Raw genomic sequence first — 13,349 nt, 5'->3', positions numbered from 1 at the left:
GGGTGTAATGATCATTTGTAAGGCAACCAATCAACACATTGAGCTGTATATTTAAATCCATTGTGATTGGTGTGTTAGTTATTGCACTGATGGAGGCAGAAATGCCGAAACCGGTATGCTCTGATTGTTTTTGAATTGGTTCTATTTTGCATCAATTCCATGCATGGATTTATAATAGTTATTTGGAACAATGGAAGTTATTTAGAATAAAAGAATTTGAAAAAAAGACACCGACGGTTGCATGCTGGCCATTCTTTTGCTTTCCTTTACTGGAGTTTTGGGCCATGCATCTTACCGTACATGCATGGATTTCTTCTTTGTTTTCACCTTGACTTTAATTACCACACTATTAACTGTGAATCATATGTGACACCCAATGTACAGGGACAGAGATTCCTGTGTTTTGTAAACACAAACTCCCTGGAATAGATTCTTATTACAGAAATAAGAGGTTTATACTGGACCTGGTCCTCACTAATATGGGGGTGTGCTGCACACCCTCTAGTGTAATGTCTTCTCTGGTAAGGTCATACGACAAAATGGTCTCCTTAAAAGTAAAACTAAAACCTGGAACCCCAGCAATCCCTGGAATATTCAAGAACTACTCTAAGGCTAACCTGGCAAAAGTTCAAGTCCCCATAAACCCTGAAAACATTGTTGCCTATGCAGAGCTGTTCCCAGAACACCTATACAAGCATGTTAATAGCTGCATAGAGGCAGTTGTACCAAATAGGAAGAAGTACAGAACTAACTCAAAAAACAAGCCGCTATGGTGGAAACATAGCATCAGTAGGCTGTATAAAAGAAGGAAAAAAATCATGACACAAATTAGGAGGTGTAGCACCCAGAAGGATAAAAGCATGCTCATCAAACTAAACCAACAACTCAGGACCAATAAAGCCTACTAAATCTGAGGTACATTTTGCATCCCAGGCCAAGGATAACCACAAAAGCATTCATTAGCTATGTTTACAACCTCAAAGGCAATACATGTTATGTGCAGAGCTCATTGTTAAAGCAGCCACCTATATTGAGCCAGAAGATATAGAAAACTTACTGGCTGAAACACTCAGCTCCAACTTTACCACTTTCTTCCTCTCAACCTTCCTTTAGGAAATACCATCAAATATAACTCCCCTTGCTGTAACTAGGGAACAAGTCCTTAATGCTGTCTCTCTAAGGCCAAGAACACTTCATCAATGGGCCCAGACAATATCCCAGAATGTCTTCTAAATGCCATGAAACATGATTTATCAGATCATCTGGAATTGCTATTTAAATCTAGCCTCCAAACAGCTTTCATGCCTTATGAATGGAGAATAGCAACAGTCATTCCTCTGTACAAAGTTGAGCCATCCACAGACCCTGGAAAATACAGATCCATAAGTCTCATTAGACTCATATGCAAAAACATGTAAAGAATCATCATGTAAATGATCAATAATGATGTAGAAAACCTCCAGACACTAGATGCAACCCAGTTTGTTTTTGTCAAGTGCAGGCCATGCTTACTCATCCTGGTGGGCATCTTTGAGTGGGTCACCAAAGCAATGGATGAAGGCAAAATGGTTTGCACTGGGCAAGCATTTGACACAATACTCCACTCGGGCATTGTTGACAAAGTCAGCAGGTTAGGTATTAACCCTTATGTCACCCAATGGTTACCAGACAGGACACAGGAAGTTAGAATTTAGGAGTCCACCTCTAAAAAGAGGTCAGTCACAAGCAGAGTCCCTCAGTGATTAGTCCTGGGACCATTCCTTTTTGGCATTTCTTCTCTAAATTCAAGGCCAGTGTCAAGGGCCTCTGGTTGACTAAATCTGGTTGATTGCAAGTTAGAAGCGAATTGTAGAATCCCTCACTGACACAAATGTTCTCCAGATAGGGCTGACACAGACAACTGGTGTCAGAGCCATGCACTAAAAATAAATGCCAAGAAATGCATAATATTATCCTTTGAGAAGTCATCCATACCTAGTAGCTGTCATATCGACAATGCACCCCTATAAGGTGACCCAGTAGTCAGGGACTTTGGGACACACATAGACAGTGATCTAGACTTTGACCATCACAGGTATACAAGTAAGAAATCATTCTATGTTGTGCAGCTTATAAACAAAGGTATGCATCTAGGTCCAAGGAAGTCATTGTTCAACTATATTTGGCATTCATCAGACCTATCATTGAGTACAGAGCCCCCTTTGGTATGTACCTAATCAGGCACATCCAACAACTGGAACATCCACAGAGGTTCCCCACTAAAAGAATGCAAGGCATAAGTGACATGTCCTTTGCAGATTGCCTCAAGACCCTATCCCTGTATTTTGTCTCCTACAGGCTGTTGAGGGGAGATCGATGCCTGGCATACAAGGAATTATCAGACCCCCCACCCTGATGAACCTCCTGCATACCGCAAAACAAACAGCACCAGAATTACCAGTTCTAAATATATCCCAGAGACTACCACTTCTCTGAAACAGGTTCCCCATCCATATGAAACAGAGTTCCTCCCTAACCCAATTCACATGTAATATGAACAATTGGATGGGGAACAGAAAATTCCTCCCTGGTTTGGCACCTATGTCTCTAATGGACACAGCTAGCCTGTAAATGTTTCATCTTCCAGGCCCCTGCTTACACTTATCAAAGGTACCAATGCTTGGCAGAGAGTTGGGATGCATGGCTAGGCTTAAAATGCCCTTTTGTGGTTATTAGTAAACACCTATTATACAATGACTGGCCATTAACATCGTAAAATGAGCATGCTGATTGGCCAGCCCAACCAGCATGCTCATTGAAAATATACAACGGAAAAAGATCTGGTCGCCCTTACTTTTTTCCCTTGATAAATTCTTTAATTTTAAGGTTTTTTTCAAATGAAAAAAAAAGCAGAGCAACGGAGATCTTCTTTTCTCCATTGCTTACTTTCCCGAGCACTGATGTACTGGCTATGTGTGGGAATGTAAGTTCCAAACACATGCGCAGTACATCACATAGGGCAAGGAGAAGATAGCCAGAGGCAGAAGGACAGCACGTCGCCGTTATACAAGGACATTATTTAAGAAAAGTAAGTATTTTTTTTCTTAAATAATGTCATTGTATAATAGCAATAACCCACTTCTGCATGTGGGTAATGCTGGATTTACCCATGGTTGTTTTTGTTTGGTCAGGAGGGCTTACAAACCACACCAACCGTGGGTAAATCCAGCATTACCCACACCCAGGCATTGGTTATTGATTAATGAACCTATGAACAGTGGCTCCAAACTCTGTATTCCTTCACTTTCCCAGTTAGGAAGCAGTAGGATGGTTGAAATGAAAACAAATACAAATGCATCTCATTAACTGGCGTATGTCTTTCACAGTGTACGACAATGGATCTGCAACTAAGTTTTATTTCTTAATTTTTTTATGTGAATAAATTAGGTGATCCATGTGGAACTTTTCTCAACTATAGCTAAAGTATTAGAAGTATTTTAAAAAGTGTAGTTCATACAGGGAAAAAAATCTCAACATTCTCAAAATTAAGTCATCAATCCCTGACATTGCAGTTAAAGAACAACCCTTGATCACATTTTGCTATGCACAACTGTGGGAACCAGCAGAAGGCAGATATATAAGAAAGGAACACTCCACAAGAAATACTTGACAAAATTTAATGATTTATTTTGTTCCTATTATAAGAACTCCATCAGAATAAAAGACATCCCTGTTAAACAAGCTTAAGTATGCTAAATAGTTAGATTGACAGGAAGTGTTAATGCTTCAACCTCTCAGATCTTGTCTTTAAAAAAAAAAAAAAAAAAGAACAAAGGCAAGGAATGAACAAAGGGCCACAAAGACTACCCCAGTAGTGTTGCAGTTATGACTGCCTTGGAAAGGCATTATTACTTGACAAGGCAGATATACCTGCAATACCGCTGGGGTGGTCTATGTGGCTGTTTGTTCTGCTTGCCCTGTTTTTATTGGAAAAATGAGAGATTAAATAAAAAAAAAAATCTGTGAATATTTACATTCCATCAAAAGTGGTGATGAAAATAATCCTTGATTTAAACATTCTAGTTCTTGTAAGGATTTTAAAGTTTACTTTTTTTGTATTGCAAAAGGTCTTCCAGGACAACAGGGGGTGGGAATTGTCAAAATACCCTACTCTGTAGGGAACTGTCCTGGCAAATCCTTTTAAACACTGATGTTTATCTGGTGTGAATGAATTTGTCTTTCTTGCTCTGGTTTTAAAGAGAATGTCTGATAGGTTGAAGTATTAATACCGCCTGTCACACCAACCGTTTTAGCATATTTAGGCTTATTTTACAAAGATGTATTTTATTCCAGTGAAGTTCTTATAATAGGAATGCAAGCAATCATTAGATCTTGTCAAGTACTTCCAGGGGAGTGTTCCTTTTTTGTTTATTTGGTTTTCCTTTTGGAACATTTGACCTACACTTTTCTTTACTTATCTTGATTGGTGATATCACAGCCTTGCTCTTTTTTTAACATTTTTTAAAAGGATGTCTGTAGACATGAGCATATTTATTAATGAGTAATAGAGCAGGTTGTATGTGCATATCCAAGCATTCTAAATATCTGTACCTCAGGATTTCTGCAAGAGTAAAAGTAGTAGTTTTTAACTTGCCCTCAAAGAGATTGCCTGTCCTTACTCTAGAATAGACCTTTTCTAATTGTATTGCACTGTTTCCTAAATTCTAATGCAAGCAAAAGTGTTAGTTCACTGAAATTATAGTAAATATGTTCATAAACATAAAAACTGCTAAATTCTAGTTGTTTAGTCGAGTTGCACAGTAGCAATGGTAATAGTCAGAATAACGTATTGATGTAAAAAATGTAGCTTCCAAGTTGCCTAAATATGAAAGTTGTGTTGATGAGTACAGTGTTAAGTAAAGAGATCAGATTTACGCAGAGATTTGAAGCAAACATTCAGACCATATTCTGAAAGATAAAGGTAAAGTATCTGGCAACAAAATAATTAGTCGGTTTACAATGCCATGTTTGAAACCTGCTTTGTATTCTGTGCTTTTATGACTAAATGATGATGAGTTTTAAAAAAATTGTGTTTTGGTTATATTCGATGGAGTATAGTCTGTGTCTTTATTTTCAATTGCTATGTTCGTAGATCGAATCCTACACCAGTGCTATTTTCTGAAATCTAGTATTAAAAGTACATTTATATTTATATTTATATAGTACAAGATTCCACAGACATTTAAACTTAAGAAAATGTCATCAGTTCAATAACTTATAACCGACAGTTATTTTTATTTGTTTTGACTACTTTTTTCTGTTTCTCCTTGTCTCTGTTTTCTTTCATATCACTTTTACTATATACTTTTATTCTAATTTCTTTGTTCACATCTGTCTTTTTCATTATCTGTTTCGCTGCCTTACTTTTCTTGTCGCTGATTTGTATCAGAAGAAAGCTATCCAGTAAGTCCAAAAAATGGAAATCGATATTTAACTTGGGAAAATCAGACTCCAAATCTAAACTGAGCAGAAATGGCAGTGTTTTTGTAAGAGGACCAAAACTTTCTGGTAAGATATTTTCCAGTAATTTGTTTGTCTGTTTATCTTTATTAGTTAAGAAATGCCTGCATTTATTGCTGCCAAAGTATTGTTAGTTGTTTTTATTATATCTGTACTACACTATATGCCTCATCATGAAACCTACAAAGGATGCAAGACATACATGGTTTTGCTTTCTTATGTTTCAATCTACAGGTTTTAGTTTCTTACTTCTGTTTCAGTCTACAGGTTTTAGTTTCTTACTTCTGTTTCAATCTACAGGTTTTAGTTTCTTACTTCTGTTTCAATCTACAGGTTTTAGTTTCTTACTTCTGTTTCAGTCTACAGGTTTTAGTTTCTTACTTCTGTTTCAATCTACAGGTTTTAGTTTCTTACTTCTGTTTCAATCTACAGGTTTTAGTTTCTTACTTCTGTTTCAATCTACAGGTTTTAGTTTCTTACTTCTGTTTCAGTCTACAGGTGGTCTGAAAAGTACAACAGTCAAAAGCTCACCTGCCCTTGGCAAGTGTGAGACAAAAGCAGTGGCTTTAATTGATGTGAGAGGCAGTTGCTTACAACTCCTGTCCCTTTTAAAAATGCACTATAATTTTAACAAAGCGCTCTAGATACCACCACAACAACAATAAATCCACTTCTGCAGTTAATATTTAATTGTCAATTCTGTTTTCTGAGAGGATCAGCTGGGACTGCCATACAATTTTCACATTTATTTTGTGTTACAGTGACCTATGAAAACAAAGCTTGTGTTAAGGAGATGACCAGCCCTCTATTCAAATATTACTTTTCAGGCATGGTTGTTTGACGAAAGTGTTAGTGCTGCACTTTTAAAAAGGGAGTATGCAGGAATGATTAACCTACCATTTAGTCATTTTCCTTCAGCATTATTCTGTGGTATTATTTAATAATCACTGTCTTTTTGTTTTGCCCACAACAGGAATAAAACATTTTATTGATGTATTTATATGTAACTCAATAGCACAGCTAGTTTGTATTTTCTTACACACACACACACGCACACACACACACACACACACACACACACACACACACACACACACACACACACACACAAACACACAGATGTATTTTTACACTACAGGATATTAATCTATTATATTTGTCTGTTTCACTCTGCTTATTATGTTTGTGTTTTTCATTGACTTCACTTGGCTAAGTCAGCCTGCTTACATTTCCACTGAACATGCTTTCAGATAGTGAGAGTTATGGTAGAATTTATTTATTGACTGATTATGTGATTTTTTTTTTTTGTTTACCAGGATACAGCTCAGGTGAAATACAAAACATTTCACAAACAAAAAATAGAGAAATGTAAGCAATAATGCAATAGTTCAAACTATTTACATAGAGAAAATGTGTATATACATTCCAGTGAGCAAGTACAATGCAATGTACAATCAAGCAGAGTGTAATATACATTATTTTGTAAAGTGGTTCAATCTTCAGTGAATCCTGAGAGAGGAGAAGAGACTTGGAAAGGATATATGTTAGATGATATGTCCTGTGTTGAGCATTTGGCTTGAATGAAGAATTACTTTTTGAGTTGCATTCTGAATTTGGCATAAGTGTTGAATTCCTTAATGCTGATAGGGTGAGCTTGCCAAACAGTAGGTGCCTGAGAAGAGAAAGCATATGTAGTGCTGTGGCATTTGGTTCTAGGGGTAATAAGAGGTGGTGTGGCTTGTAAGTAGTGTCTCAGGTTGTATGAGGTTTTTTTCTGAAGTCTAGCTGCAAGGTGAGTACATTTGTAGTGATGGAGCAGTTTGTACAGTTGGTATAAAAGTATGTTATCTCTTTGTTTTTATGGGTATCCATTTGGCTTTTTCTATGTTGAGTCAGCAATGCTCACAGAGAGGTGAGTTTGTAATGAATTGCCAGACACTGTTAGAGATAGTCTGGAGTGTGTCAATCTTTTTCTTGGAGTTAGAAGCAAAAATTGAGACTTCGTATTGAAGTTGAGAAAGGAGAATGCCTTTGCTAATGGCTACTGTGGCTGGTTGTGATAGAAAGGGTCTATATTAGATCACCGAATGCTTAAAAAAGTGAACAGTGATTAATCGACCCTATGTAAGCGAAAGGTTACAATCTCGAACTGTCAGAACAGTGATTTTTTTCCTAGGAAAAAAAAATCACTGTTCAAAAACACATACACACAACACAAGCACACCAGACAAACAGCAATCCACACAGATACACCTAAAATCTGACAACTAACCCTACACTAAACTATGCACACACCACTAACTATCCACTTACCTTAACCCAAACCCTAACCCTAAGGTTCATCACTATCGCACACTGACCTCACCCGCTCCCTAACCTTAACTCACTTAACCCACCCTAAGCCTCATGTCCACACAATTGCACACTTACCTCACCCGCGCCCTAACCCTAACTCACCTAACCCGCCCTTACCCTCATGTCCACACAATCACATACTTACCTGAACCAGACCCATAACTTTCCACCATAGCGTTGAAAATACCGAAGCAACAGAAACTGGCAACCAAATTCTTTCCCTAGGAAAAAATTTGGGTTTCTGTTGCTTCAATATTTTAAGCTTTCGCTTACATAAGGTCGATCAATCACTGTTCACTTTTTTAAGCGTTTGGTGATCTAATATAGACCCTGATAGAAAAGGGGAGTTCTTTTTGATCCGAAGAAGAGGTAGTTTATTTTGGCTCTCACTTTGACTATGTGGAAATGGAAGGTTAATGACTGATAAAGCCATAGTCCTAGGTATTTGAGGGCAAAAGTTGTCTCTGTGGTATGTTTGTGTAGCTGAAATGCGATTAAAGAGTCTGGTGCTTGGTGCATTTTCTGTGGTGTGGAGTTTCAGAAAGCATAGGTTTGGTCTTGGTGGGGTTGAGAAGTAGTTTATGGTTTATGAGCCAACAGTGGAGCTCATGTAAGCCTGACTGGAATTAACAATGAATGTTGGTGTGAGAGTGGCCTGATGGGTAAATGATCATGTTATCAGCAAAGAGGATAAGTGGGAGATGGGGGATGTCACAAGAAAGTTTGCTAATGCATATGGAGAAGAATGAATCCTTGCAGTACACCTTTGGTGATGGTTGCAAGTTCTGATTGAGAGGCTGCTCTTTTAACTCTTTATTGTCTGTCATTGAAGAAGTTTTTAAACCAGGGACCAGTGTCTGGAATGATACTAATTTTAATTAGTTTTGGAGAAGGATAGTGGTCACTGAGGTCAAATGCCTTTGTCAAGTCTATAAATAGGGCACCTGTAAGGAGGCCACTATCAAAGTTTAGCAACATCTTATCATTTAGTGCCCAAATTGCTGTCATAGTACTTCATCCAGGCCAGAATACATGTTGTTTGGAGAAGAGCAGGTGGTACTGCTGGATATACATAGAGATAGTTGGGTGTAGATTATCTTTTCAAGACATTTACCCAAAATTGGGAGGATTGATATTAAACAGAAATGAGATTTGTTGGTGTTATAGTTTATTTATGTTTATGTAGTTTATTTTTATCCAGTTTAGGTAGTTTTAGAAATCTACAGCACACAATATTTCATATGTCACTTAACAGAATGTTTATCCCTATTTATCCTAACAGAATCTAAATTTATATATTGCAGATTATTTTGATTGAAACATTGTTGCATGCCAAGTAAGTGACAGTTAGATACTAAGTTTAAAAATGTCATATAGCATGACAACAATTGTGCAACAAGAATTATATGAAAAAAGGCTCTGTTAGAAGAAACTCTGTTATGATATTGAGAAAGTCCTAAAGTCATTGTGTACTTTTAAACATGGGCATAACTTGTCGACAGTCACAAAATGAGAATAATTCTAATGTCATATGACAAAACTCAGAGGCATAACTATCTCAAGTTGGTACCTGGGCAGCTTCCCCAAACTGGCACCCAATTGGCCCAAAGCTGAAGACCTAAAAATGGCCTTCTTGAAGTTAAATGTTTGTTAGCCATAACAGTCCTTGTAGTCCCATATGCCATGTTGGGACTTGTGTATGTTTATGTACTACCTGAAGTTATGAATTTTTGGCTTAATTTAATTGAGACAGAGAGTTCATTCCATATGTGTGAGAGTCTTTGGAATCAAAATATCAGGTTTCACTAATTATTTAATATTTACTTTTAATAAAGCTGAGTGTCACCTTGTGTTCAGGTGGATTGATTGATTTATCCATCCTTTGTTGACTGGGTTAGTCCTACTAGCCTAGTAGCCTCTTTTCAGGGGACAGTTGAAGTGATATTTATACTACTAGGGGAAATTTGTCCAGCGCAAATTTAATCAAAGGATTTCAGATAGTAAAGAGCCCTTTACTGCTTTTTATATTATATATCCTCCAAAAAGTAATAAGATACAGAATACAGAGTTGATTGTTGTAGTCCATGGCGATAAGACAAACCTGGAAGCTTGAAAAACTTTTTTTCCTGACATCAAATCTTATTCCATGGCATCGATTTTCAGGCTTATAGTACATTGGCTGGATTCATCATACACAGCTAAATTGGAAAGTTCTTTGTATAGCAGTGTTTAATAATAAAAAATTAAAATTTCACATCAACAGCAAAGCACAGTCACTACTAGGGTAATTTTAGTTATTGACAATCACTTGTGACTTTTTTCACTACTTGACCAACTTCTAAAAGCTTAAAGAAATATTATTTTTAAAACATTACAAAAGTATTTATATAAAACCTTTTATCTTTTTTATAATTTTAGGATGGCTTGCAAGTTCACGCATAAGGAGGATTGTTTTTCTTGCTGTTAACCATGTCGGTGTCTGTCTGGAATATACATATTCTTAATTCTTACTCAGGACTAAATCATTGTGTAAATATGTTAATATCTTTAGCCAAAAGTTTGATACTACATCTGGGCCTGGGGTCTTCCATTCAGGAGCTTTTCTTAATTTTGTCTGAATTTGTCTGAATTTCTCTTTCTGTTACTTCATCCCATTTGATATTCTTTGTATTAGAGCTTTTTCATATTTCTTTTAACTTCTATCTGTTCCACAACTTTGCAATGTTCAATGGGTCTTCAAAAATAATTCTCCAAAATGTACCTGCTAGTTCTTTTTTGGTGGCATTGTATTACTTTTGCTTTGTTTCCCAGTTTTCGTTAAAACCTTTTTGGATCATCAAGAGTTGCTTATTTTGTATTTTCCTTTATGTTTATTTCCATACTAAGTTTTTTTTTGTTTATACTGATATTTTGTATGTTGCTTTTACCAAATCTATATTTCTATGGCTTTTCCATTTTCTGTATTCTTCTAATAGAGATACTTATTGCCTTAATTGCTTTATACTTTTGTCTAGTTGATACTTCCATTGTAACATTCTATGCGCTCCCTTTCTCACCTTTGTTACTCTACATATTAGTGGTAACACTTTATCCATTATTAGTTTAGCTACACAGTTGTATATCCTATTTATTTTTATCTCATTCATTTATATTAATAGTTCTAAATGTAACAGAGGAGAAGGGTGTGATTCTGTTTTAAGCCTGCTAAGGCTTTAATAATGCATCAGACACTGTGCTATGCAAATGTTAGTGAGCAAATTAGGTAACTTTTGTGTAAGTCCTATAGTGATGGTGTGGATAAATCTTTTACTAAACAGCAAGATAAAGATAGTAATAGTAAAAATAATTCCATCCAGAATGTATGAATTCCAGTAAGATGCACACGTCAAAATTTAATGTATTATTTTCATAATCTTTGTAATGAACATTGCAGAATGTCTGGAAAATGAATACAAGAGTTAATTCATTCTTTAATTTTCATTCATTCACTCTGATTTTAGTACTGTCTTTACTGTATTTAGCTTCCTGATAAGACAAATCCAATCTAGGCAAGCTATTAGCATGAGCAGAGATCTTAATCAGGATTAACAATTAATGTAATCAGGATTACAATCCATTATGAGATACACTTGCTCATATATAAAATGTGTATGTATATATATATGCAACTTTTAAGATTGCTGTTTCACCTAATAGTAATTTTTTGAGATGTGCGAGGAAACCAAAAAACCTGGTACAAACCCATGTTTGAACAAGTGGACAATCAGACTTCAAAGTGATCACACAGCTAAAAACAAACTATGTAAAGCAGCAAAGCAGACTGCTACAGATAAGAGTATAAAAACAAGAAAGATCATTGGCAATGTTTCAAAAATAGTCTAACACGTGGGAGGTAAAGTCAATGGAAAAACATGCAGAGTAATTTGTCTGGGATATAAAACCTCAGAAGTGAATACAACAAAGGAATGAAAACAACAATATGAACTAAAGTGGAAAATAGTCTTTATTGGTTTATTTGGTGAGCTATAACTATCTTCTCTGCCATTTCATAGATCTAATAGTGATATTTCAGATGGTGGCTGTGACACCCCATTACTGGCCCAGTAATCAAGGACCCTCAATCCTCACCACTGACAACAGTGGGGGAAGTACACAGTGGGAGGATGACAGGTACCCATACAGTACATTGCAATTTTGCTTAAGACCACACAGAGATCACAGTCAGTCTGGGCTGGTTTCTCCCTCTTTCTCCAGATCCCCAATAATACTCCCAACTTGCACAGCTATAGGGGTGAGATCTCAGCCTAGAGGCCACACTAAGACCTCCAGCATCCTCTCTGTCCAACCAGTGCTTTGTGTCCTGCCCAAGTAGCTGACACACACACACACACACACACACACACACACACACACACACACACACACACACACACACACACACACACACACACTTTGAGATTTGATTTATATACAAGCACACACACACACACACCTGGGGTAGGTTGGCACAGGCTTACCAGCTCTGCCCCCTTTTGCCCAGACTACAAGATAGTTCCAGCTGCCAACAGTCAACCCTTTATCAGCTACTTAAGGCCCTTAACAAAGGGTGTCCAATCCTACTGTGTAATGTTACTAATAATCCAAATGGTAGTCTCACCAAGCAAGGCTATTTACAAGTGTCCTGTACAATGTCACCAAATAGATATGCAAGTACCCTAATAGCTTAAATATGTCTCACAAATGTCAACCACAAAGATAGGTTTAAATATATTTAATAATAAATAATAAATGAACAAGACAATACTCAGTATACAAACAGTTACTTCAGAGTTCAAAATCACAGGAAATATTTTAAAACAGCATTGCAGGACAGTCTCAAATAAATACAGAAAACATCTAAACTAATCTTTACTATATTCCTATCTATATCTAAAAGAGTTTCTAGGCCCTAAATCTTGCTTACAGTAAGGCAAGTGCAAATAGTGATGATGAGTGGATGTTCTTGCTAGGTCCAAGACAAAATACAAAATACACAGTCTCTCTCTGAGAGAGTTCTTAAATTAATATCAAATATTACTGCTGCATTAGCTTGGATGACATCACTTTTTCTCACCCATCTTCAGTTCCCAGGCTAAACTTCCAGTGTCCAACATTTAACATCTCTGTGTGAAAAATACATAGCCTTCAGATGCTTGCAGTTGCTAGAAGACATAAAACAATAAACACTTATAAAACAATGCAGAAGGCACCTTAGTTCTAGACATCCTGTCTCCTTGCTGCATTGAAACTAACTTTTATAACACTATCGTAAAACAATTTAATTTCAACTTATTTTCTTGAAGTTTTGCAAGTTAACTCTGTATGTTCCAGTTTCTACTATTAAAACATACATTTGCACAGGTATATAATTTATATACATTTCTGTTAATTTCCAGTAGGGTACACTGTGGATACATCCTTGAAGCTCAGTACTGTACAAACCCTGTTCAGCACAC

General features: G+C 36.5%; 1 protein-coding gene across 2 annotated transcripts in view; it reads left to right on the top strand.

Annotated features, from left to right (window-relative positions):
• The window catches only part of ARHGAP31 (Rho GTPase activating protein 31), an 870,295-nt gene that overhangs the window by 797,965 nt on the left and 58,981 nt on the right, over positions 1-13,349 (top strand). The window contains exon 8 of one of the 2 annotated variants that reach the window (XM_044073118.1): positions 5,429-5,547. In XM_044073118.1, the coding sequence (XP_043929053.1) occupies positions 5,429-5,547 (119 nt within the window). The remainder of the gene's footprint in view (positions 1-5,428; positions 5,548-13,349) is intronic. The other variant, XM_044073119.1, reaches the window with a different exon arrangement.

This window comes from Protopterus annectens, chromosome 5.part1, assembly GCF_019279795.1.
Source record: "Protopterus annectens isolate FY-2018-M chromosome 5.part1, PAN1.0, whole genome shotgun sequence".
In the NCBI taxonomy this organism is placed as follows: domain Eukaryota; kingdom Metazoa; phylum Chordata; order Ceratodontiformes; family Protopteridae; genus Protopterus; species Protopterus annectens.
This window is presented reverse-complemented; position numbering and strand designations above follow the sequence as displayed.